This window comes from Hibiscus syriacus, unplaced genomic scaffold, assembly GCF_006381635.1.
Source record: "Hibiscus syriacus cultivar Baekdansim isolate YM2019G1 unplaced genomic scaffold, ASM638163v2 tig00117048_pilon, whole genome shotgun sequence".
Taxonomy (NCBI): Eukaryota; Viridiplantae; Streptophyta; class Magnoliopsida; order Malvales; family Malvaceae; genus Hibiscus; species Hibiscus syriacus.
The window spans coordinates 6,161,944-6,185,604 of NW_024063538.1; the positions used below are offsets into that span (position 1 = coordinate 6,161,944).

General features: G+C 33.0%; 2 protein-coding genes across 2 annotated transcripts; one reads left to right on the forward strand and one right to left on the reverse strand.

Moving 5' to 3' along the window:
* Nucleotides 1–2,316: 2,316 nt before the first annotated feature.
* LOC120197592 (nucleoid-associated protein At2g24020, chloroplastic-like) lies at nucleotides 2,317–18,283 on the forward strand. The gene is made up of 7 exons (XM_039199070.1): nucleotides 2,317–2,461; nucleotides 9,844–9,936; nucleotides 10,365–10,516; nucleotides 17,145–17,245; nucleotides 17,348–17,387; nucleotides 17,506–17,577; nucleotides 17,851–18,283. The coding sequence occupies exons 1-7, from the start codon at nucleotides 2,317–2,319 to the stop codon at nucleotides 17,920–17,922; spliced, it is 675 nt and encodes a 224-aa protein (XP_039055001.1). The 3' UTR covers nucleotides 17,923–18,283.
* On the reverse strand, nucleotides 18,239–22,239 carry LOC120197593 (serine carboxypeptidase 24-like). Its single transcript, XM_039199071.1, has 9 exons — nucleotides 21,936–22,239; nucleotides 20,271–20,378; nucleotides 20,015–20,110; nucleotides 19,848–19,940; nucleotides 19,690–19,775; nucleotides 19,209–19,609; nucleotides 19,037–19,132; nucleotides 18,708–18,813; nucleotides 18,239–18,633 (listed from the first exon to the last, which is right to left on the reverse strand). The coding sequence occupies exons 1-9, from the start codon at nucleotides 22,237–22,239 to the stop codon at nucleotides 18,460–18,462; spliced, it is 1,464 nt and encodes a 487-aa protein (XP_039055002.1). The 3' UTR covers nucleotides 18,239–18,459.
* Nucleotides 22,240–23,661: the final 1,422 nt, after the last annotated feature.

A 23,661-nucleotide genomic window follows, 5' to 3' on the forward strand; every position in this document is an offset into this window, starting at 1 on the left:
TTCGTAGACATTCCGTCTCACTACTACTAGCCTGAAAATTCTAATGACCTGCAATGGTGTTTCCATGGTTATGCTTTTAGATACCACCATGACAGAAAATACAAGTCCATAGAGTTTCTTTTTGCAAGTGGAAGAGGCATTGCAAACCAATGAAATGAAAATTGTCGATTCCGATGAAAGAAAAACCCGGTTTTTGTCATTGTTTGCCAGAGTTTTTAGACCATTTGCTAATTTATATGATAGTTGGCAGCTTCTCTTTTATTTTGCAGTCCTGAAAACTAAGATTTTGCATTGTTGTTGGCAGATTGTACAGCAAAGCAACAAGAAGAAGATGGTCAGTGTGACAAAGCTTTGAAGCGATGGGGGTCTTCCAGAGCCATATCAGATATTTTCGGAGCTCCAAACGAAATTAAAAAAATAGACCCCTTAGAACAAAAATATATTATATTACTTTAGATAATTAATTTAATATTATATTAATAAATTATAGAAAAATAATTAAATTTTGTCAAACATTATTTTCATTGTTTTGTTAAAAACCCACTTTAAAATTTAAATACAACTAAAAGAAAAAATAAAAAATAAATTACCAAGGGTTCGTGTTAATTATTTATTTATGTGTAAAACCACATAGTTAAGAGGTTCATAAAAGGGAGGAGAAATTACATGTCAAGAGGGGACGAAGAAGGTGTTTGATAAAATGTGTCAGAGACATAACATATATGTTAAATATTTTGTAATACAAAAATAAACAAATGAATGGTTTGGCTTAGTGGTTAGGTGATGCGATTTCAAGCATTTGACCCATGTTTAACTCCACAAAAGCATGTTTTGTTTGGTTTAAATTTAAACCAATATGGTGTTGACATGTGTCATCATCTTATTGGATAAAAATATTAAATAAAAATATATAAATATTAAAAATAATATTCTAATTTTTATTTAAAATTATGACGTGACAGTGCCACGCCATCATCTATTATGACCTGGACATGCCATATCAGCATCTAGGTCCTTGTGTTCTGGCTTGGTCAGCACCTTTCGTTGACCATTAGTTGACTAACAGTTTCCATCCAACTTGACCCAAAATGAAACGTTTGGAGGTCAAACGATCCCAAAAAAACAATATGGGCAAATTTTACAATATTGTCAAACGTTAGGAGTATTTGCTTGCATTATGACTATTCTTTACTCCATCATTTACAATAGATTTTGCATCAACAACATCACTATTTTTCATCAAAAATTTGAGGTAATCTTATTTGAACTTTAAATTTCTATTTTTTAAAATTTATGTTCTTAAATAATTTTTAATTATGTTTTTAAGTTACTTTTGATTCTAGAAATGAGATATATATCATTTGAACTTATTTCCATTGAATCAACATGTTTTTAATTAAGAAATTTTCAAAAAATCCATTCATGAGGGTTTTTAATTTTTTTAATGTGCAAAAAGTTGTCATAATTGGTTGCAATTGGGTTGTTTATTGGATATATATATATATATATATATGCATATTTTTCTTGTAAGAAGTTAACCCATTCACCATTTTTTTGCTTAGAATCCTTGTTTTATGTTTGTCCACTAAGTGTTAGTCAAAATTCCCAAATGATCATTCCTTTTTTCGGAGCCACTGTTTTGAGAAAAAAATGCCTCCTGGAAAGAACCTAAAACGTCTTAGGCCTAGTGGTACTTCTCATCAAGGTCAATCCTCTAACTCTGCAAGTTTTGAAAATGCTTGCTTAGGGACCCTAATGCACTCGACCTATTTAATCATTTTTTTCAAAACTAAACCACTCCCTTTAGACTTGTTTAGCATTCCTCCTAAGGTTAATCCTAACCTTGTTTGTGCTTTCTTCTCAAATGCTATACTTGTCCATGTTGAAAATAACGAGAATAGAGTCATTGAGATAGAGTCGTAGCTCATGGGCCAAACATTTACTCTTAGTCCCTTCTCTATTGCTACCTACTTAAATATCCATGATGATGATGATCTTTTAAGGAAAATACATGTGGTTTTTCCCTTGATTTCCCCGATCGCCTCTTGTTACTCCTCATTACGTGGTTTTTCGTTGCTACTCTTGATGGTTTTATCATATCAAGAACAAAATTCGTCCAAATTTTGCTATGATCATAGTCTTAGACCTTGTTGATGTTGTCTCTAAAGAGGTCAATTACACCAAAACTCTTCCCTACGATTGCATTCTTAGTTACATCTTTAGGGGAAAATGTAGTGTCCACCACCTATGACCCTCCCATTCCATTCGTTAGTGCCATCGATCTCAAATCACCATGACATCTAAGAAGGAAACGAAATGGAAGAGCCACCAATGCCACCACCTCCAGAGGAGATATCGATGAAGACCATGTATGATTATATGGTTCAAAACTTTGGGAATGTAAATGTTTATATGTCTACAATTGATCGTCGCTTGGACTCGTTTGAGTCTACTATGGACCGTTGCTTGGACACACTTAAGAATTACATTCGCTTGATACATCATCACTTGATGCCTCTCTCTTATTCGCCACCCCATCCAGAAGATTAGACATTTCTATGATGCTTTTAGGACATTTGCATCTTGATTAGACTTATGCACTTTATGACTTATTTTAGAACTATATGTTTGATATTTTTTATTTTGTTGCTTTATGGATTATGTTTGAACTACTCTTATTGATGATTTTATGCTTATGAACTTCATTTTTATATGTTAAGAATAATTAGATATAATATTACATTGTTGAATTATTTGAGTTCCCTATTACAGTAACATATTTTCTCTTTTGAAGCTTAATTTAATTTTGTTATAACAAAAAGGGGAGAAATATTTATGAGTGTAAAATTTGCTAGCCAAAAATTGTTTTACTAAGGGGAGATGTTATTCTTCAAAAAAATATGACAAATCAATTTTAAAGCAAATTTTCACATAAGGTTTGTTATATCAAAAAGGGGAGATTGTTGAACCAACTTTTGATTTTGATATAGCATTAATCTTTAATGATTTAAGTTGTTAAAATTTGCATTTCACGATTTTATAAATAATTTTTCATAAACAATTTTAAAGCGTTTTTAAGTGTGAAAAATAATCACAAGTGTTATTGAGTAATTTCACATTTTATAAGTATTGTTTTAAATCTCAAAACACTTGATTTTTAGCCAAAACCTCTTCCAATCTCGAGACCAGCATTCCAATCTCGATACCAAAATTCCAAAAGGCTTTTTGGTATCGAAACCATGGTCTTGGTATAGAGATTGGTTGGTGAGTAACGATATTGATGGTTCACTAACTATAAATTTAACTGTTAGGATGCTCGGTCTCAATATCAACATCCCGATATCGATACCAAATGTGGAGGTGAGCATTAAATGCTCAAAATTAATGAATCCAACAGCTATATTCAATCCCCAACGGCTCCAAACGGCTAGATTAATGTTAGAAGAAATAAAAAGGACCAATATTCAAATGGAGAACAACAAGAAAGTCAATTACAAGATCAAACCAACATCAATAGAGTTTTAGAGTAAAATTTGTCAAATTCTTTGTAACACACTTGTGAGCTACATTATTAAATTTGCTCAAGTGTGATTTTGGGTGAGTGCTTAAGTTGTGCAAACACTTTTGCTTTTGTGAGGTTTTTCTTTTGTCTGCTAAATTTGTAATTACTCTTTGGAAGGGTGTGTATTCAAGATTTTAGGGTATAAATATTGATGTATTTGTAAGGTTACACCTTGTCCTTGAAAGTTTGCAAATCTAGTGGATTTGAGAAATCCTTAGTGTGGATGCTAAGGTAATGGATAGAGACTTGGTTTAGAAGTTGAATCACTCTAAATTCTTTGTGCAAAATTTTATTTTCGATTGCTTCCACCTCAAAATTTTCAAAGGCCAATTTACCCCCTCTTGGCAGTTTTCGATTGATAGATAAAGCTAACAAACATAAACCAAGGGGCGTGACCATTCATATCAATATTCATTTGTTATATGGATTGTGACAGTGATTGAAACAAACAATGTTAATTGCATGATTGGTCTTTAAGAGTTCTGTTTCTTTTTAACCAGCCTGAGAGTTTGACATTCCATGTGAAAGTGAAAACAATGGCATGGAATTCTGTCAAAAGTTTTAGCAGTAAATGACCAAAAGGTTGAGGAAAAACATGCAATCTATGTTTTTATAACTGTTTGTTTTCTTCTGTTGAACTATTTAAAAGTAATTGGCATGCACTTTCCAAATCAAGTTGGCCATTTCGACCATTGATGACACTTTGTGGTGCTCATTATGACTGTTTGCAAAACCAAAATTTGATCTGGAATTGAAATGTGAAAGAGATATTAGTGTAATGAGAAGAAAAATACCGAATTTAGCTTTACATTAAGGTTGGAACATTCATAGGCTTGTATGGAGGTAGCCTGATAGAGATGTATCAAAAGGTAGTTGAAGATAGTGGTCCCTTGAAAATTTCGATTCTTATATAATTTAAATATTTTTATATTTTTATTAAAAATTTGTATATGTTATTCTTATTTATAAGTTCATCCCTTATGATATAAAATCTTATGTTCGTCCTTGTATGAAATACTTTTAATTTTTAACTAGACCATGACTCTAGGGTTTGAACTTGTTTTGAAAGAACAAGTAATGGGAGTAGCTGGCTTTTGTCGAATGTTGAACACATGACAGTCGGATCTTGACAGGTCGGGTAAAATCGGGTACAGGTCAACTCAGGTTGATTTGACACCAGATCCGATCGGATTTAGGTCATGTCAAATCAGTTCGGGTTATTTTCAGGTTGATTTGACACCAGATCCAAATCGGGTTCAGGTCGGGTCATTTTCAATTCGGATCGATGTCAGTTCAGGAAAAAACAGTTCATGTTCGAAGCAGATAAAGACAGGTTAATTCAGGTTCGAGTGGACTTCAGTCGGATCTTGTTCAGATTGGGTCACACCATTGACAGATAAAATTCAGATCAGATGTTTATCGGATACGGATTGAGTTCAGGTCGGGTCGTTTTTATTTTTTGGATTAATTATTTTGTCATCTTTCGTGATTGTTGAATTGCAAGTTGTAATTGTATATGATTTCGAGTAAATTAAGAGAAAAATAAATATTCATGGATCAATTTTGTAAAAAATATAAATTTAATGACAAAATTGAAGAAATGTAAAATTACAAATAAAATCTTAAAATATAATTAAACACAGGTAATGGACTAAATCGAAATAAATTTACAATGTGAGGTTTAAATTAATATAAAAAATGACTAAATTAAACACATTTAAAAAATTATGGGAAAATTACAAAAATATAAATAAATAACAACTAACAATGGAATATGTAAATATAAATTTAAGGACTAAATTGAATACATATAAAAGTGAAAGACTTAAAATTGAAATAAATTAAAAAATACAAAAGGATTAAATCGAAATAAATGCAAAATGTGAAGAAATAATGAAAAATATACTAACTTGCATTCATTTAAAAAATTGAAAAATATAATATATATATATATATATATAATATAAAATTATATATAAACTATATAATTATTATAAACTATATATATAAATTATATTATGTGAACTATATATAAACTATGTATATAAAATTATATAATTATTATAAGCTATATATAAAATTATGTTTATGTGAACTATATATATAAACTATGTATATAAACTATATGTATAAACTATAAAAGTATATAGTTTATAAAATATTATTTATATAATATAGTATATATATAAACTATATATGTATAAACTATATAAAATATATAGTTTATATGTTATAATTTATATTAATATAATATATATATGTATGCATTAGTCTATTTAGGGTTTTTATGCATAGTATTTCTATAAACTATATAAGTAATTTACTTTATATAGTTTATATATATATATATATATATATATATATATATATAAATTATATATACTATACATGGTTTATACATACATTAGGGTTTAGGGTTTATTGTTTAGGGTTTAGGGTTTATTGTTTAGGGTTTAAGGTTTATATAAACTATATACTTTATTACTTTATATAGTTTATGCATAGTATTTCTATAAATTGCATCGAATTGAAAATTTAAGAAGATATTTACAATTAAACCATGACTAAAATGAAAGAAATTAAAAATCAAATACAAGTGGAAAAATGATGATTGTTGGAGGAGCATGAGCCTAATTAACCCAAAATATCTTGTTGGATACTATATTTGGCGCCAACTTCCCAAATTTTTCTATTCCCTCTAAATTTCTCAATTTCCCTATAAATTCTCAATTTTCCTATATTCTCAAAATTTCCTAATTTCCCTCTAAATTCCCAAATAAAATCAAAAATTTTCACACAAAAATCTTTCTTTTAAAAGGTTTTCTCCCACCACTCACTTTGAATAATATATATATATATAAGTATATACATAAATATATATATATAATTAAACATAAGTGACTAAAATAAAAGATTCTAAAATTAACATTAACATTTAATAATTGTGCACATTAAAGAAAGAAGGAAAATTAAAAATAATTAGAATTTATATATAGGACGTTAATGAAGCTTGGATTCTTTTTGGAGAAGATAATATATTGGCCACTGGATCTACTTTTGATCCAAGGATTGGAATTTGTTGGTACCTTTAGCCATGGATCAGTGACATCACGCCACCTAAAAAGTTAGGCCAACATTTAGTGTTTTGTCTCCTTTCAAAAACCAAAGTCAAAATTTTTCTCTCTTACACCACAAAAATCGGTGGCTAGAAGTAGTTTAGGGTTTTTTTTTATCAAATGCATATATTTGTAATACATGTAGGCTAATTATTAAATGTTAATGTTAATTTTAGAATCTTTTATTTTAGTAACTTATGTTTAATTATATATATTTTATATACTTATATATATATATATATATATATATATATATATATATTATATATATATATAATTATTCAAAGTGAGTGGTGGGAGAACCCTTTTAAAAGAAAGATTTTTGTGTGAAATTTTTTATTTTATTTGGGAATTTAGAGGGAAATTAAATTTTGAGAATAGGGAAATTGGAATTTAGAGGGAATAGAAAAATTTGGGAAGTTGGCACCAAATATAGTGTCCAACAAGACATTTTGGGTTAATTAGGTCTCATCTCCTCCAACAATCTCATTTTTCCTTGTATTTGATTTTTAATTTCTTTTATTTTAGTCATGGTTTAATTGTAAATATCTTCTTAAATTTCAATTCGATGCAATTTATAGAAACCTATGCATAAACTATATAAAGTATAAGTATAGTTTATATAAATGGTATAGTTTATATATTATTTTTTTCATTTATGTTATAATTTTAGATTTTTTTGTACAAAATTAACGGTATAGTTTATATTTTATATTTAGAGAATTAATCACATTTAATATTAATTTCATTTATTATCAATTATTATTATTTTATTGCCAAAATTATTTATATTATTAATGTAAACCATTAATAAATATACATAATAAATACTTTAATTATTAATATTATTTTTTCTTTATATAATTAAACTATAATTTATATAATTAAACTATATTAATTTTCCTTTGCATTATTATAATGTTTATCTAATTTACATTTAAATAATTTTATTAATTTTATTAATAATTTTATATAATCGGTATATTTATTAATATAATTATCATAATAAATATTTTATTATACATTTAAAAAGTAATCATATTAATATTTTAATTAATCATAGTTAAAAAACTGAAAATTATAGGATTTCCATGGTAATATATAAGTCAGATAAATATCAGATCAGATCATTAAAATGTCGGATCATTTACAGGTCAGTTTAAAAAAAGTTAGGTTAAAAGTAAGTAAGGTTAAAAACATGCCAGGTTGAAAACATGTTATGTTGAAAACAGGTCAGGTTGAAAACAGGTCGGGTAATACCAGTTATTTATCAGGTTAATCTCGGGTTCGGGTTCATATCATTCGGATGCAGTTCGGGTTTGGGTATCATATTTTCGGTTCAATTCGGGTTCAGGTCGTTCTCAGGTCGGATGCAGGTCGGGTTCGAATTCACAATTTTCAGGTCCAAATCGGTTCAGGTCAACACCAGTTCCGACTCGAGTCGGTTTCGGATCGCCACAGTGCAGGTCAAAAACAATTTTGACTCAAGTCGGTTTCAATCAGTCTTACAGATCGGGTCAACTTTTTGCGGCCCTAGTCACATGGAAAGATCAAAACAGAAAAAGCTATGGTAAAATGACTTACTTTAAACAATGGTAGTAAGTACATAAGTATTTGATTTTCTTAAGAAATTATTCAAAAAGTATCCAATTAATCTAGATAAAATATTATAAATATGTATTAGAATACAACTTTATGATTTATTCTTTTTTCCAATTCTTTTTTCCAATTATAATGTCAAGATTTAAAATAGATTTAAAGTTTCATCCGCTCGATCAATTTAGTTATGGGCCTTTCCAAGTTGGGTTGGAACTATAAAACACATTGAAACAAAATTGTAGATAAAATATTATAAATATGTATTAGAATACAACTTTATGATTTATTCTTTTTTCCAATTCTTTTTTCCAATTATAATGTCAAGATTTAAAATAGATTTAAAGTTTCATCCGCTCGATCAATTTAGGTTATGGGCCTTTCCAAGTTGGGTTGGAACTATAAAACACATTGAAACAAAATTGGGCCCGAAAATATCAACCCTAAAAGTAGAGAGAGAGAGAGAGAGAGAGAGAGAGAGAGAGAGAGAGAGAGAGAGAGAGAGAGAGAGAGAGAGAGAGAGAGAGAGAGAGAGCATAAACCTTATCCTTCTGATATATCATATATGTGCTTTGTGTAAAAGTATCTGATTTTTTATTTTCGGGTGAAGAGATCCTCCAAAGGAAATGGATTCGTCGAGTATTGTGTAGAGGTGGGTAAAGGAGCTACCCGCCCTTTAGCCTGCGGATTTTGACGGTGCGGGTTTAAATGAAGTTTACGGATTTTGATGGTGCGAATTTAAATGGAGGGGTTTAAAAAGTTTGTATTCATAAATGGTTTTGAATTTTAAGGTCCGTGACCCGTCCATTTAACCTGCGGATTAAACGGGTTTAACCGCGGCTTGTTTAATAAAAATAATTTTAAATACTTTAAATACAATAAAAAATAATGTTTTAACTTACTACACCTTTAAAAATGATCGAGCAACTTGAAAAGGAAGATAGCACCGTCAACATAATAAATAATATTTAAATTTTATTTTAAATAGCCGGAAATGATTATAAAATAATTTTTTAAATTTTTTAATCATTAAAATATATATATAATGGTATAATTACTTAAACTCAAATTAAAAAAACAATATTTACTTATATCACCAAATTGTAAAACAAATAAAACAATAACCACATTATAATTTTATAAAACATGATTATTCAATGCTATAATAAGACTAAAATACTATATAAATTTTTTAATTTTTATTTTTTAAAATGAAGAATAATTTGATACATTAATGATGTATATTTAAATGAAAAAATATTAAGCAGCGGTAGAATTATAACAAACGCACTAATAAATTTAAGAACTACAATAATTATAAGTAACATCATATTTTTAAATAATTTATTTTCTTTTTCTATAAAATTCTTTAAATTTATTTTCTCTAAAATTTTATAAATTTTAAATTAAACGGGCTTTAACGGGTTTTACGGGTAGCCCGCGGTTATACCTATTAAATCTGCGAATTTAACAGTCTGGGTTAAAAAGCTCGAAATTTAAATGATTTTCAATTTTTTAAACCCGAAATCCGCACGAATTACGAGTTAAACGGATAACCCGCGGGCCTAGCCTATATACCAAACTCTAGTATTGTGACTGCTCAAATATCAAATCAACTTGTAGCCACTGATTGGAAAAAGCCTATCCCTTCACTCTCTCATGGTAACTCTTTTTCTCTCTTTCTGTTTGGATGCTGAGAAAATAGAGGATCAGAATAGACCATGATAAAAGTTTTGATTTTGATTTATGGGTTTGTTCCAGTGATTATTATTCATAAGAAATGAAGAATTAGGCAGCATGGGTGAAATTGTTGAACCAGGTCTCATTTTAATTCCTTTTAATAAAAAAGGTTTGAACTTTAATTTTCCCATTTTAATTTTTATTATGTGACAGAAATTTCCCAATAGCCTAACAGAGGACTGTTTGGTTTTCTACACGCTCTTCTTTTTACCCGTGTGTATTTTACAGTTGTGTGTTTATCTTCATCAATTGTTCCTAATTTATGATGCTAAATAGTGAATTCCGATTTGCTCAGAAAAGAAAAGAAAAGCATTGAATTGTAATATATTTTTTCCACTGATGGCTATCAGGTAACCTCAATTTGAATAAAAATCTAGCTGGTAAGCAGTTTTTATCAGTGTCGGATCCTACAAAATCTGAGCGGGGTTATAGATCTCTACGCATAAGCGGTTTGTTTGGAGGTAAAAAGGAAAACGGTGAGAAGGGTGATGAACCTTCCAAGGTAAGTGATGGTAGCATTTGTTTGTTATCTATACCACATGTTAATGATAGGGAAGCGGTGGCGGGTTAATGAACGTTGCTCTTGTTGAAGAATCAAACCTAGAAAGCTCTAGACTCGATGAAGAATAATGATGAATGAATAGAGAAGGTGGCGACAATAGCTAGGGTTCTTTTAGGGTTTCTTTGAGGTGCTGAAAACAAGATAAGAAACAATATTAGAACAAGATAAACAAAATATAAAGAAAATTGAAAATAAAATAAGATAACCAATAAATCAAAAGATCTCCCTTATGAAGGTAAACGGTAAAGATGATGATGGTGAGGATGGATTTGTGGAAAATAGATGGATAAGTGTCCTATCGAGCCCTTCTAGTCGCAATGAAAAGGCAAACACGATAATGTGGCTCTAACCAACCCTCCTAGTCGGGATGAAAAGGAAAATTGGAGTGTGAAGATTAATCTCCCTCACAAGAACTTGAAAGAACTCAATAAGAAGAAGCTTCGAAGGCAGAAGACAATCAGCACTTGCAAAAACGAACTCTCGTTGTATTATTAATCAAAGAAATATTGAATCACAAAGTTTAATGAAGCCTCCTTTATATAGGGGATGAGTTCTAAAGGTCCTAAATAACTAATGAATAAAATAATAATAAACTAAACATATATTAACTCTAATTCCTAATAAAATAATAATAACTAAAGATAATATTTTTAACCCAACCTTAATTCCTAATAAAATAATAAATCTAATCTTAAAAGATAATGCATCATCCTATATTAAGTTATATTACAAATAATCAATAAAAATATTGAAAATTCGTAATATTTACAAAATCCCGTATAAGATTTTCTGCATGCACCCTCTTCAGTAGAATAGTCATATCTTGAGTTCTCGTTATCGGATTGATGTGATTCAAGAACCGTTGGAAAGATAAGAGACAGATGGTTGTAACTCCATTAGACATCTTGACTAAATAAGATCAGGATCCCATTCAAAAAGTCATCATAAGTCTGCTTCTGTTCTGATCTTCTTTTCCAATGCTTGGACGAGTGGATCATTTGGAAGAGTTATTATTTCTTCCTTTGATGTGAGCCTTGTGATGCATGTATCATCCTCCCTTTCTTCAAAAAGATTCGACCTCGAATCTGAAACATTAAAGGGGGAAACATTAGAATCTTTTAATGATTCATTCACATTATACTTACCGAATAGATATGCTTTGAATCCTCGAGACTTTGTTCTTCTAATAGGTTCGAGTAGAAACATTAGTCCAAATAAGCATATATTATGGAATCTGGTGCATGTATCATTCCCCCACTCTTCAAAAGGATTCGTCCTCGAATCTGAAAATCCAAGAGAAAGAGACTTAGATGTGTTGAAAGGAAAACTTGTGAAACATTTACCAGGATCAATGTGATGTGTCTTTATACGTTTCAGTCGAGGTTTCTTCTTTGTAGGAACTGATTTCTTGTAGTCTTGAAATCCTCTTTTGCATACAAGTCTTGTAATATGATGTTTAGGTTGAAATTCAACATGGTGTCGACCACTGTTTGCTTTCTATATGATTTCTTCAGATAATTTCTCCATGGTTTTATTCGTGTGTGGTGAGAATGAGTGTTTAAAAACCATGTCAACTGGTTTGTAAAAGTAATCCCTTAAGTCTCCTAAGTGTGGTTAATGAATTAATAATTCTTGGCATGAGATTTGTGGATTATAGAACCTGTTTAGTTGGCAAGGAAACTCATATACAAGATAAAACTCATTAAAAGTATGGGTAGAAATATCAGAAATATCCGAGTTATCGTGATATACATCTTTTATATGTTCAATTCTTGGAATAGTAGCATGCTTAAGAGTATACCTTCGTGGTAGTGCATCGTCTAATGTGTTTTGCTTACCTCGGTCAGCTACGCACTTAAAGGAGTTGTGTTTAGTATGGATGACAACTTCACGAGTCTTACCTTGTAAGAAGGAGAAGAAGTATGTTACAATGTCATTAAAATGAGTAATAAAATATTTACCTTTGGACTCCCATAAATCGTGACTCTTCATTGATATGGCATAGTGATTAGGGCTTTCAGGTGGTAACCCATCAGGAGGGTCACCTAATATTATTCGACAACTCTTGGCTATGGAAGATGGTGTGGGCCAGTCTCGTGTTGCTTTTACTATTTCATCATTTACATGGATTTTCTGTGCACGAACTATAAAGCATGTAGTGTTGTTCAAGTCATGTTTCGTCATTAAGATGGCGTCACGAGCAAGCTTTCCTAGATATAGCCTTTTTGTAACAAATCCAACTCTTTAGTTTCTTCGAGATTGTATGTTTGACGAGGTATGATGGAACCTTGAATTAGATTGGTTTGGCATTGTTTTCCTCTTTTCAGTGGTAGTTCATTAGGTAGATCACCTAACACTTCTCAAAAATCCTGTAAAAGAGATGAAAACACACTAGACAAATCCTTGTTAATGTTAGAAATTGAAACAATTGATTCCCTAAAGCGAACAATGATGAAAGGTTATTTGTAAAGAAGGTTCTCTCTCAATTCTTTTGTGCTCACACATAGATTTTGAGTCACTCTTTTCTTCTCACATTTAGGTTCACTCACCTCCCATGGGTCATTATTCTTTTGGCTTTTATAACTAGTGACCCTCTTTTGCTTTTGCCTCTTTCTCACTTTTTCTTTTTTTGCTTTCCCTACCTCCTCACAAATTATCATTTGATCTTTAGGGACTGGAAGTGTGTCATTCTTTGGTCGTTCTTTCTCCTTGTCAGGTTTTGTCATCTCTTAGCTTTTTCAGAGATAGAGAGAGAGAAGGAAGGATTTGAAGGATTACCTTGGTAAGAGGTTGAAATACCTTGGTAATGTTCACTGAATCGAGATCTCCTTTGGATTTGTGCTTCGATTGTCATTGCTTTCTTTAGTGTATCTTCAAGGTTTTCGTACCCTTGTAGATCAAGAAGATCAGTGATGTTTGAGTTTAAGCCGACGACGAATCTTGACACGGTGACTTCTTCTTTTTCGGTTATGTTAGCCCTATTGAGTAAGGACTGCATCTCCTTGTAGTAATCTTCAACTAAACTTCTACCTTGTCGAAGCCGGTGTAGTCATTGTTTAACTTCTCGTGTATAATGTGTCGGTAGGAATCGGTTCCTCATGGTTTGTTTGAGGTCGGTCCAAGAAGTGATTGTGGAATTGGAAGTTCTGGATCTTTTTCCTTGTTTGCATCCACCAAGTTCGAGCATATCCTTCGAATTGTGTGGTGATGAGGTGAACTTGTTTAGCTTGGGGGCAGTCATGGTATGTGAACATGAGATCAACTTTTCCTTCCCATTCGATGTACCTGTCTGGATCATTGTCTCCTTTAAAAGACGGGATCGTGAACTTTGGTTTTGCAAAGAGTTCGGGTGCTTGAAAACGTGTTTGTTCTCGCCCGGGTACCAAAAGTTCAGCATTGTTAGGTCTTGGATTCTGGTTTGGTAGATCCAGTTGTGGTTTTTGTCGTTCTCTCACGATTTCATCAAATCTTTCAACTTGAGTCGTGAGTCGGGTAGTGTGGCTAAGATAGCCGTAAGTGTCTTGTTGTTATTGTCGCCCATCCTGAAATCATAACACTCAAAAGAAAATTTTAAAGTAAAATAAAAATAAAAGGAAGAAAATTCAACAAAGCAAGAAACTTCACAAGTCACTCCAAGAAAGTAACACAACGAGAGGCAAGTAAGCTGATCTTGTACTCTTTAAAACTCACTTTACCAAGTAGTCTTCCACAGTTCGTATCGGAGTTTGATTACTAGCAAAGGCGATAAGAAAAAACTTAAAAGTTCTAAGAGGCCAAACAAGGGTTAGACTCCAAGAGAACGAGAATGCAAAGAAGGAAGAAGTATGCAAACTCTTTAGTCATACTAACACAAGAAAGATAATGTGTTAGATAATGCACAAGAACAATAAAAAGAAAAAACAAAAGAACTTAAAGCACTAAGAGTCAAAAAAAAAAACCAACCCAGAAACCTGGAAAACGCTGGATCAACTTGAGCAACGTTTTTTAGGGGTTATCGGTGTCCAAATATTTTGGGAAAATTCTTGAATGTCTTTCGATGCGTCAAGAAACTGCTTGTAAAATTTCAGAACCAAATACCTTCAGTAATATCCAGTGGACTCTGTTGAATGGTGAGTCCTCAAACAATCTGTTTTTCTTGATCACTTTGTTCGAAGGTGTTCTTGATCTCCAAATATTCTGCTTTTTTTTTTGTAAATGATCTTCAATATATGAAGTTGCAATCTAGAAATTTTCACCACGAAATTCCTCCTGTAGAATTTTCAAGAAATTCGACAAGATCCTAGACCAAATTTGCCGATAAAACTTGAAGAATGTATTTCGGACTGGAGATTTATATTAGGATGAATATGACATCTGGATAAAATCAACCCTAAATACCTTCGTTTGAATTTTTTTTTTTTGAAATTTTGGCTTTTTTGTTTTTTTTTTTTGCCTTTTTTTGTTTTTTTTAAATAGCAAACTAACAAGAAGGATTTGAATCTAAATTAAAATTAAATAAAAAGAACTTGAAACGATGAATCTTTTCTGGACTAGCTCCGTTGGGATACCTTGGCGGTTTTGTGTGCAAGAACAAGCAAGATTGCTTGCTTCTTTCCAAGAATCGGCCCAAATCTGATACCAATTGATAGGGAAGCGGTGGCGGGTTAATGAACGTTGCTCATGCTGAAGAATCAAACCTAGAAAGCTCTAGACTCGATGAAGAACAATGATGAATGAATAGAGAAGGTGGCGGCAATAGCTAGGGTTCTTTTAGGGTTTCTTTGAGGTGCTGAAAACAAGATAAGAACAATATTAGAACAATAAACAAAAGATAAAGAAATTGAAAATAAAATAAGATAACCAAGAAATCAAAAGATCTCCCTTATGAAGGTGAACGGTAAAGATGATGATGGCGAGGATGAATTTGTGGAAAATAGATGGATAAGTGTCCTATCGAGCCCTCCTAGTCGCAATGAAAAGGCAAACACGATAATGTGGCTCTAACCAACCCTCCTAGTCGCGATGAAAAGGCAAATTGGAGTGTGAAGATTAATCTCCCTCACAAGAACTTGAAAGAACTCAATGAGAAGAAGCTTCGAAGGCAAAAGACAATCAGCACTTGCAAAAACGAACTCTCGTTGTATTATTAATCAAAGAAATCTTGAATCACAAAGTTTAATGAAGCCTCCTTTATATAGGGGGCTGAGTTCTAAAGGTCCTAAATAACTAATGAATAAAATAATAATAAACTAAACATATCTTAACTCTAATTCCTAATAAAATAATAATAACTAAAGATAATATTTTTAACCCAACCTTAATTCCTAATAAAATAATAAATCCAATCCTAAAAGATAATGCATCATCCTATATTAAGTTATATTACAAATAATCAATAAAAATATTGAAAATTCGTAATATTTACAAAATCCCGTATTAATCCCGTATAGGATTTTCTGCATGCACAGTCTTCAGTAGAATAGTCATATCTTGAGTTCTCGATATCGGATTGATGCGATTCAAGAACCGTTGGAAAGATAAGAGACAGACGGTTGTAACTCCAGAATACATCTTGACTAAATAAGATCAGGATCCTATTCAAAAAGTCATCGTAAGTCTGCTTCTGTTCTGATCTTCTTTTTCCAATGCTTGGATGAGTGGATCATTTGGAAGAGTTATTACTTCTTCCTTTGATGTGAGCCTTGTGATGCATGTATTAGTTAATATCAACCATTTTTTAAAAAAATGGCTGCATTTGTATATGCATCGATATGATCTGAATTATGAGGACGATAGCCTCTTTAGCATTGCTATGGTACTATCAATGCTTTCATATTGTTGTGGCTTTTTTATTATAGTTGCTAATACTAGTTATGTTGGCCCCAACTTTGCCTATAATTGAAAATGATGTTTCGAATTATGCCTCAGGTGCTGATATCCCTCGGTTCCAATGACCTTTTAAGTTTTCTTTGAAACCATTATTCATATTTTACTTATTATTGCTAATTGTTTTTGCAAAACATATTGCTAGCATTTGATCCTGGTAGTTGGGTAGATTAATGTCGATACTGAAAAACAGGCCTTTTTTTTTTTTTTTGAGAAATGAGAAACAGGCCACTTTATTTGTGTTTTATCGGTATAGCTAACATGTTGTTGCTAGCACTTGATCTTGCTAGCATTTTACTTATTACTAGTTATGTTGATCTTCGTATTTTACTGCTATTTGTATTTTATCAATTGAAAAGATAATGAGAAACAGACCACTTTTGTATATCCATGGGTGGAATATATCCAATGATGTTGTCTGCAAAATTAAGGGAGTCAATATGCCGTGATGATTTATCGTCTGTTTTTCTGCTTTATAAAACATGTTCATATACATAGAGAGAGATTATGGTTCTAGTGTCTTATCATGAGATTTACATAGTGTTTCGTGATCACTAATCTGTTTCGAAGTCCCAAAATTGATTGGCTGCTACACGAGCTTCATCATCATTCACAAATGCACTTGATAGTTTAAAGATTGCATCATGGTTGACTATGTACCTCCTTGGAAACTAATGCGTCTTTCCTACTAATCTTATTTTAGGCAGGAATTCTTGGAAATATGCAAAACCTCTACGAGACAGTGAAGAAAGCACAAATGGTTGTCCAGGTTGAGGCTGTGCGAGTGCAAAAAGAACTCGCTGCGTACTGAACTTTCTGTTACCTGCTATTAATTTTACTATCTTAAACTTTAATTTATTTCTGTTGTGAGATGTGAATTTCATTTTTTCCCATTCTGTAATACAGAGCGGAGTTCGATGGCTACTGTGAAGGTGAGCTCATAAAGGTATATTATTTTACGGTTCTCTTTCTTTCGCGCTAGTTCTAGCAATGTCGTATGCTCTGTTACTGCTTTATATCTCAAACCAGCTGTCTGATGCATCTCTCTATTATTTTCTTTTCAGGCAACATTAGCCGGAAATCAGCAACCCATACGCATAGAGATTACTGAGGCAGCAATGGAATTGGGTGCAGAAGTGAGTATGATTATTGAACTACTTCCCCACAAGATTATTTGAGAACCATCCTCTATTATAGGCATGCCGAGGGTTATTTTTATTTTCAAAATCCTTCTAAGGAGTCATTCAGGGAAGAAACCGTTTTGAACTTCCACTTGTTTAGTGAGGTCTCGATACTGAGCCATCTCGGGCTGCAATTATAAGCCATCGAGGATAATTTAAATGCTGTTTTGTGTGGTTTTGCTTGATTCCTATATCAAGTTGCTAACTTTTTATACTTAATTCTTGTAGAAGCTATCACTTTTAGTTAATGAAGCATACAAGGATGCACACCAAAAAAGTGTCCATGTGATAATCTCATGATCTTTCATAATTATCAGATGGAATCTTTTTCGAAATCATTTTGCTGATGATATTCCCTATGAAGGAAAGAATGAGTGACCTTGCACAAAGCTTAGGAATGCCACAAGGTCTCAGTGAGGGATTAAAACAACAATAATCTCTCAAATATGCACGCGAATGGAGATTGGTTAGGGATTGAAGCAACGATAATCTCTTGACTGGCACTGGGGGTTAGCTTCGATTTTGCATATTGACCAATGGTAGAAATGCTCGTTTTGTATGTTTTACTGTGAATTTGCATTGCGAGTTTGGTTTCCCTGATCAAATTCACGCTCTGTTCTAAAACTCCTTGATGTTACATAAGTTATTATTTCTATTTAGAGTTGAATTCATTGCCTTTCAATTTCATTTTCCATACCTATTTTCTAGGAAACCAAACATCGCAGAGAGTATTTTCTCATTGTTCATGGTGAAATGTAGAACATATGAAGAGCTTGCGCTCAAGATTGTCGAACGAATCCTAACTAATGAATCATTCCTAAACTCGAATAACACACACTAATTAAATGATAGCTGTAAAGAAATTCGTTTAGACTTTGGCAACTTTTCCCCTTTCAAGAAGGACCTGAAAATAATGAAAGCTCGCCTGGGTTGATACAATGGAACTTCATGGCCGGCTCCTCTGACTGTTGCAAAGGTCAGCCCTTCATAAACTTCAGTCCATCCTCCAACCTAAAACCACATTTTTAGAGATTCAAATTGGGAATTTTTTTTTGAAGAGAAAAAAGATTTTGGGATTTGAATACCTGATTGCCAGAGTACCATGGATACCATGGAGTTTTGATGTGCAGATTGAGATGGCCAAGGGAAAACCTGGTGGCTGTCACTGGTACAACTGAATCTGTGTCTCCACTGCAACAGCAGATTAAAAATCATGCATATTGGTATTGAGAATTTTTTAAGGTGTTTATGTTTGATTCGTGTACGTTTATCGTTTGTGTATTTATTAAGTTCATTTAATGTTTGCAAATATATGCTTGCTTATATATTCGTGAACATGTTCTTTTACACCCCTCACGACAAACAAATTTCTATTGTCATTCATATGATTCGACTTGTTCCAAGAAAAACTCACCTGAAAACCCATATTCTTTGGCCTGCTGCAATCAGCTCTTTGTATATTGGTAGCATTGAATTTTCAGAATCTTTCCAGTTTTTGATAAGAACATCACTGTCCAATGGCAAAAAGGAACCATTTCAACAAAAAGTTCAAGTTAAATGATAAAGTGAAGTACTTGGAAAAATACCTGCAAGCAGTCCATTTATAAGGAATTCCCGTAGTATTTGCATGCATAGCCTTTTGCACGTCCGGCCGATTGTAGTATCTCTCGGCATAGTTCTCTGTACATGGATCATAACCTGAAACCCGTCGATGCAAGAGAGCGTTTTTGACCCTCATATGCTGTCGTGAACCGTTCGTCAACGCCAAGCAAGATGGAGTATAAATGCTGTACTGATCGATGTCACCGAACTCGTGGTTAATGGCATAACTTACAGCGTCATCACATCTTGCAGAGCTTTTCTCTTCTGTGAAATTGCAGTCTTTCATGATGGATTTGTATGTTTTATCTGAAATCATTGAATGGCTCCACCAGTATGTAACAGTTCCAATACTGTCATAGTAATTATCTGTCACAGCATTTCCTACCTGTATATGATCAAACAATTTTTAATCTTTTTTTGGTTGATTGTTTCTGGTTAGTTTATGTACATGTCTGGTTTACTTACCATAAATCCTCTAAGATTGATGATTGGATTCGAGTGAGCTTTATTATAATAATGGATTTTCTTGGCTAACTGGGGAACATAATGCCCTATATAAACAGTGATAGAAACTTGTTATAAGTTGAACAAAATTTCCGACCGAGACCAGTACTGTTATTTACCTGCGTAACTTTCTCCGGCAATGTAAAATTCCCGGTGTTTGTAGGCCGGAAATCTCGACATCCATCTGATGAGAAATATAAGAGCATCCTGAGCTGTATCATGAACAAATCAGATTATAAGATCTCGAAAAATCCGGTTGGGTGCAATATTGAAACCGTTCAATCACCTGTTCGATTGTCTCCGGAGTCTTTAAGATCCGAGCTCGTATTTGTGTAGGAGAATCCAACTCCAGACGGTGATTCCAGGAACAGAATGTTTGCTTCTGCAAACAATGAAGAACAAGAATTTGTTTGATGAATTAACTATAACTTGATACCTTTGTCATATTCGGACATACGAAATACAAGCATGAAAACAAACATCGAACGCGCGTCGAGCTCGGATACTGGAGATTAAACTAGTAATAAACATCGGATTATTACCTGTATTCCATGAATATTTGTTAAGATAAAGGGATGAACCAGTCTTATTAATCCGAAATGGTCCGATTTCCTCTGATGCTCCATATGCAACAGATGAACAACCAGGTCCTGTGCACAGTGAGCAAGGACATGTTCAAAATCATCAAATCCTCAATATTTTATTCACATCAACTGTTTACTTTTTACTTTCAAAATACACGGGAAAAGCATGCAAACTTTGAGCACTGGGACAGGTTCTTGATGAACCAGGAAGAGATGTGACCTTTGAAATGAGAGGTTCCAATGGTTAAAAAATGGATGATTTCAAGCAAGAAAGCAAAGCAACATCAAAGAGTGGTCCAGTTTCGGTCTCCACTATGTAAAACGTGACGCCTTCTATTCTTTGTCTAGCTAGCTAAGCTAAACCACTTGCAGTAGGGTCAACCTTTGTGTGCATAGTGGAGCAGATACTGCAGAAACTTGGGGCTCTCAGGGACCAATGAAATGGCCATTATTACCCCAGAATTTGTATCTAAATCACACTTATTTTTCCGTCCTTGAACTATATTCAAAGTCTCGGTTTACCCTAAACCAGTAGGTAAGATTGTGACTATTATATATATATATATATATATTATATATATATATATATATATATAACATTTAATGGTGTCACTGGAGCAATCTGAGAAGGAACACCTTACCTTCTTTGCTCTTAATAAAATATCTAACCTGACGGTTTTCTTCTCAGATGTCAGCTTCTGTTATTAATATGCCAGATAGGGACCCATTTTATTATTATTTTCACTAAACATCACCCCAAATTTACAATTTGATCCACATATTTTAATACGTTTAAAATATGAGGACTTAATTGACTAGATTAGAGTGTTTTAGGGTAATTTAGAATCTGAGACATTGTTTTAAGGACTTAGGGTGAGTTAATCCAGTTTAAATAGTCGTTGAATTATTCCTCCATTTCTGGGTCAGAACAGCTCGTGCAACCCCACATCATCATCATCACCGTGTTCACAGAAATGCGCGTGCTTCAAAGAAATTACAAAAGGGAACTGTAGGAGAGTTGAGGCAAAGCTTCTTCTTTTTTTCTGTACTTTCCATGGCTGCCTTCTCTCTCAAGTCAACTCGAAGACAAAGAAGATAAAGAGAGGTGGAGGGGTGCATTTTGCAGCAGAAGGCATGGGAACTTTGGACGGTTCCTACTGGAAAAAGTTGCTTCACTTTTGTGGTAGCTTTTTGGGGTTTCTCTTTTGCCTCGAGAAACAAACTACCAGATACAAACAAATCGAATAAATAAAGTGACAAATGAAATTCTTCAGAGGGGAGAAGCTTTTTTGCTTGAGGGAATTATGATGGGGTTTATGCAGTTTGTAGAAGGAATTAAAAACCCTAAAAGAGGATACAGACACAGAAAGACGACGGGTCCCCACTAGGATGGTAAATGAGATCAGACATACAGCAAACTATTCGAATTCAGTAATACTCAGAGCTCAACTCGGCTCATTTTGCAGCCCTAGGCATGTGGGATGTTTCAGTTTCAGTTTACTAATTTGCTCTTAAACTGTTGCAGTTCATGGCATTGTGTTTTTTAAAGATCTTTATTATCGTGCATGCAAGCTCGGTACGACATGGTAAAACTAGAAACAGATGATATAGAAAGAGACTGACCTCCATTTAGCCAAAGCACCAGAGGTTTCTTCTCAGCAACCGAAGTGGCTTCGATGAGCCAGTAAAAGAGAGCCCGGCCGTGTGTCTCGTCGACAGTAACGTAGCCCGAGAACTGTGAAAACGCCACCGGCGGTTGCCCCGGAAGCGAAGAGATTCGATCCAGTCGCTGTTGTTTCGGTACAGCAGCAGCAGCAACAATGCCGTCCACAACGAGTGAAGCTAGCAAGAAGAAGAGGAAGCATTTGCTTTCAAAGTAGTTTGCTGCTGCCATTTCAGAACCAATGAAGCACAAGGCTAATGCCATAGGTTTTATATATGGTGAATTTGCTGTGCATTACACCGAGAGAGAGAGAGAGAGAGAGAGGAGGGGTCCATAACTCATCATAAATGCATCACAAGGCTCCATGTATTGCCATACTGTAATTTTGTAAAAAAGAATATACTAGTAGTAAGTGTAAACCCCAATGAAAAGGCATGCATTAACTTTCTAAATCTGTAATATCTTGAAGATATACTTAGCTAAGCAGTTTTGGGTTCTTCTAAGAGAATAGCTACCTAATCCCATTAATGGAGAAGGGTAGACGTTTATAAACTTTGGTTTTGGATTAGTTTGGGTATGTTATCAGCCATATTTAAATACAATTATCTTATTGGCAATTTTCTCAATAAATCACCGGTGATCGGTATATATATCGATTTAACACCGATCAGATTATATTTCTCGATCTAACACCCGTAGCAGTAAAGCGCGCCCCTGAACCGCGCTATACGCTGATTTGGCACCACGCGGGTATAGCGCACCCCTTAACCCGCGATATACAGTGATCTGGCGCCACGTGGGTATAGCGCGTCCCCTGATCCGCACTATACCTGGGTATCTGACACGTGGGGTATAGCGTGGTGCAGGGGGCGCGCTATACTCCTAAATACCCAACTCTTCACGTCCCCATCCTCCCTATAAATTCTTCCATCCTCAATCACTTTTATCACACCAAATTCTCTCAAATTCTCTCAAATATTCTATCTTTTTAAGGTATATTTTATAATATTTTTACTATTATGTATTTACTTTATGTAATAATTTACTAATATAATTCTTTTGCAGATATATAATGGAAGGCAGTCTACTTCGCTCGGATGGAAATCATATATATCTACACTGTGCTGATACGGTAACATTTTAACGTTTTAATTTAATTTAAATTATTAGTAATATTTAGTTGATTTATTTAATGCATGATTATTAGATTAAGAATTAAATATCTCGACACTTTGCTGATACGGTAACATTTTAACGTTTTAATTTAATTTAAATTATTAGTAATAATTAGTTGATTTATTTAATGCATGATTATTAGTTTAAGAATTAAATATCTCGACATTTTGCTGATACGATAGCATTTTAACGTTTCAATTTAATTTAAATTATTAGTAATAATTAGTTGATTTATTTAATGCATGATTATTACAGTAAGAATTAATTTTTGTAATTATTTATTTTTAGGAGAAGGACCGTGTATTAGATCCTTTTATTAGGAATCTTAAGTTAGTGATACCCAGCCGTGTCTTGCCGTATTTAGTAGAGGCTGGATTCGGTTACATAGGTAGATATCAGGGTCACTGTAAGATAGAGCCAGACCTGATTTTTGCCTTAGTAGAGCGGTGGAGGTCGGAGACCCACACATTCCATCTTCTGTGCAGAGAGTGCACGATCACGCTTGAGGAT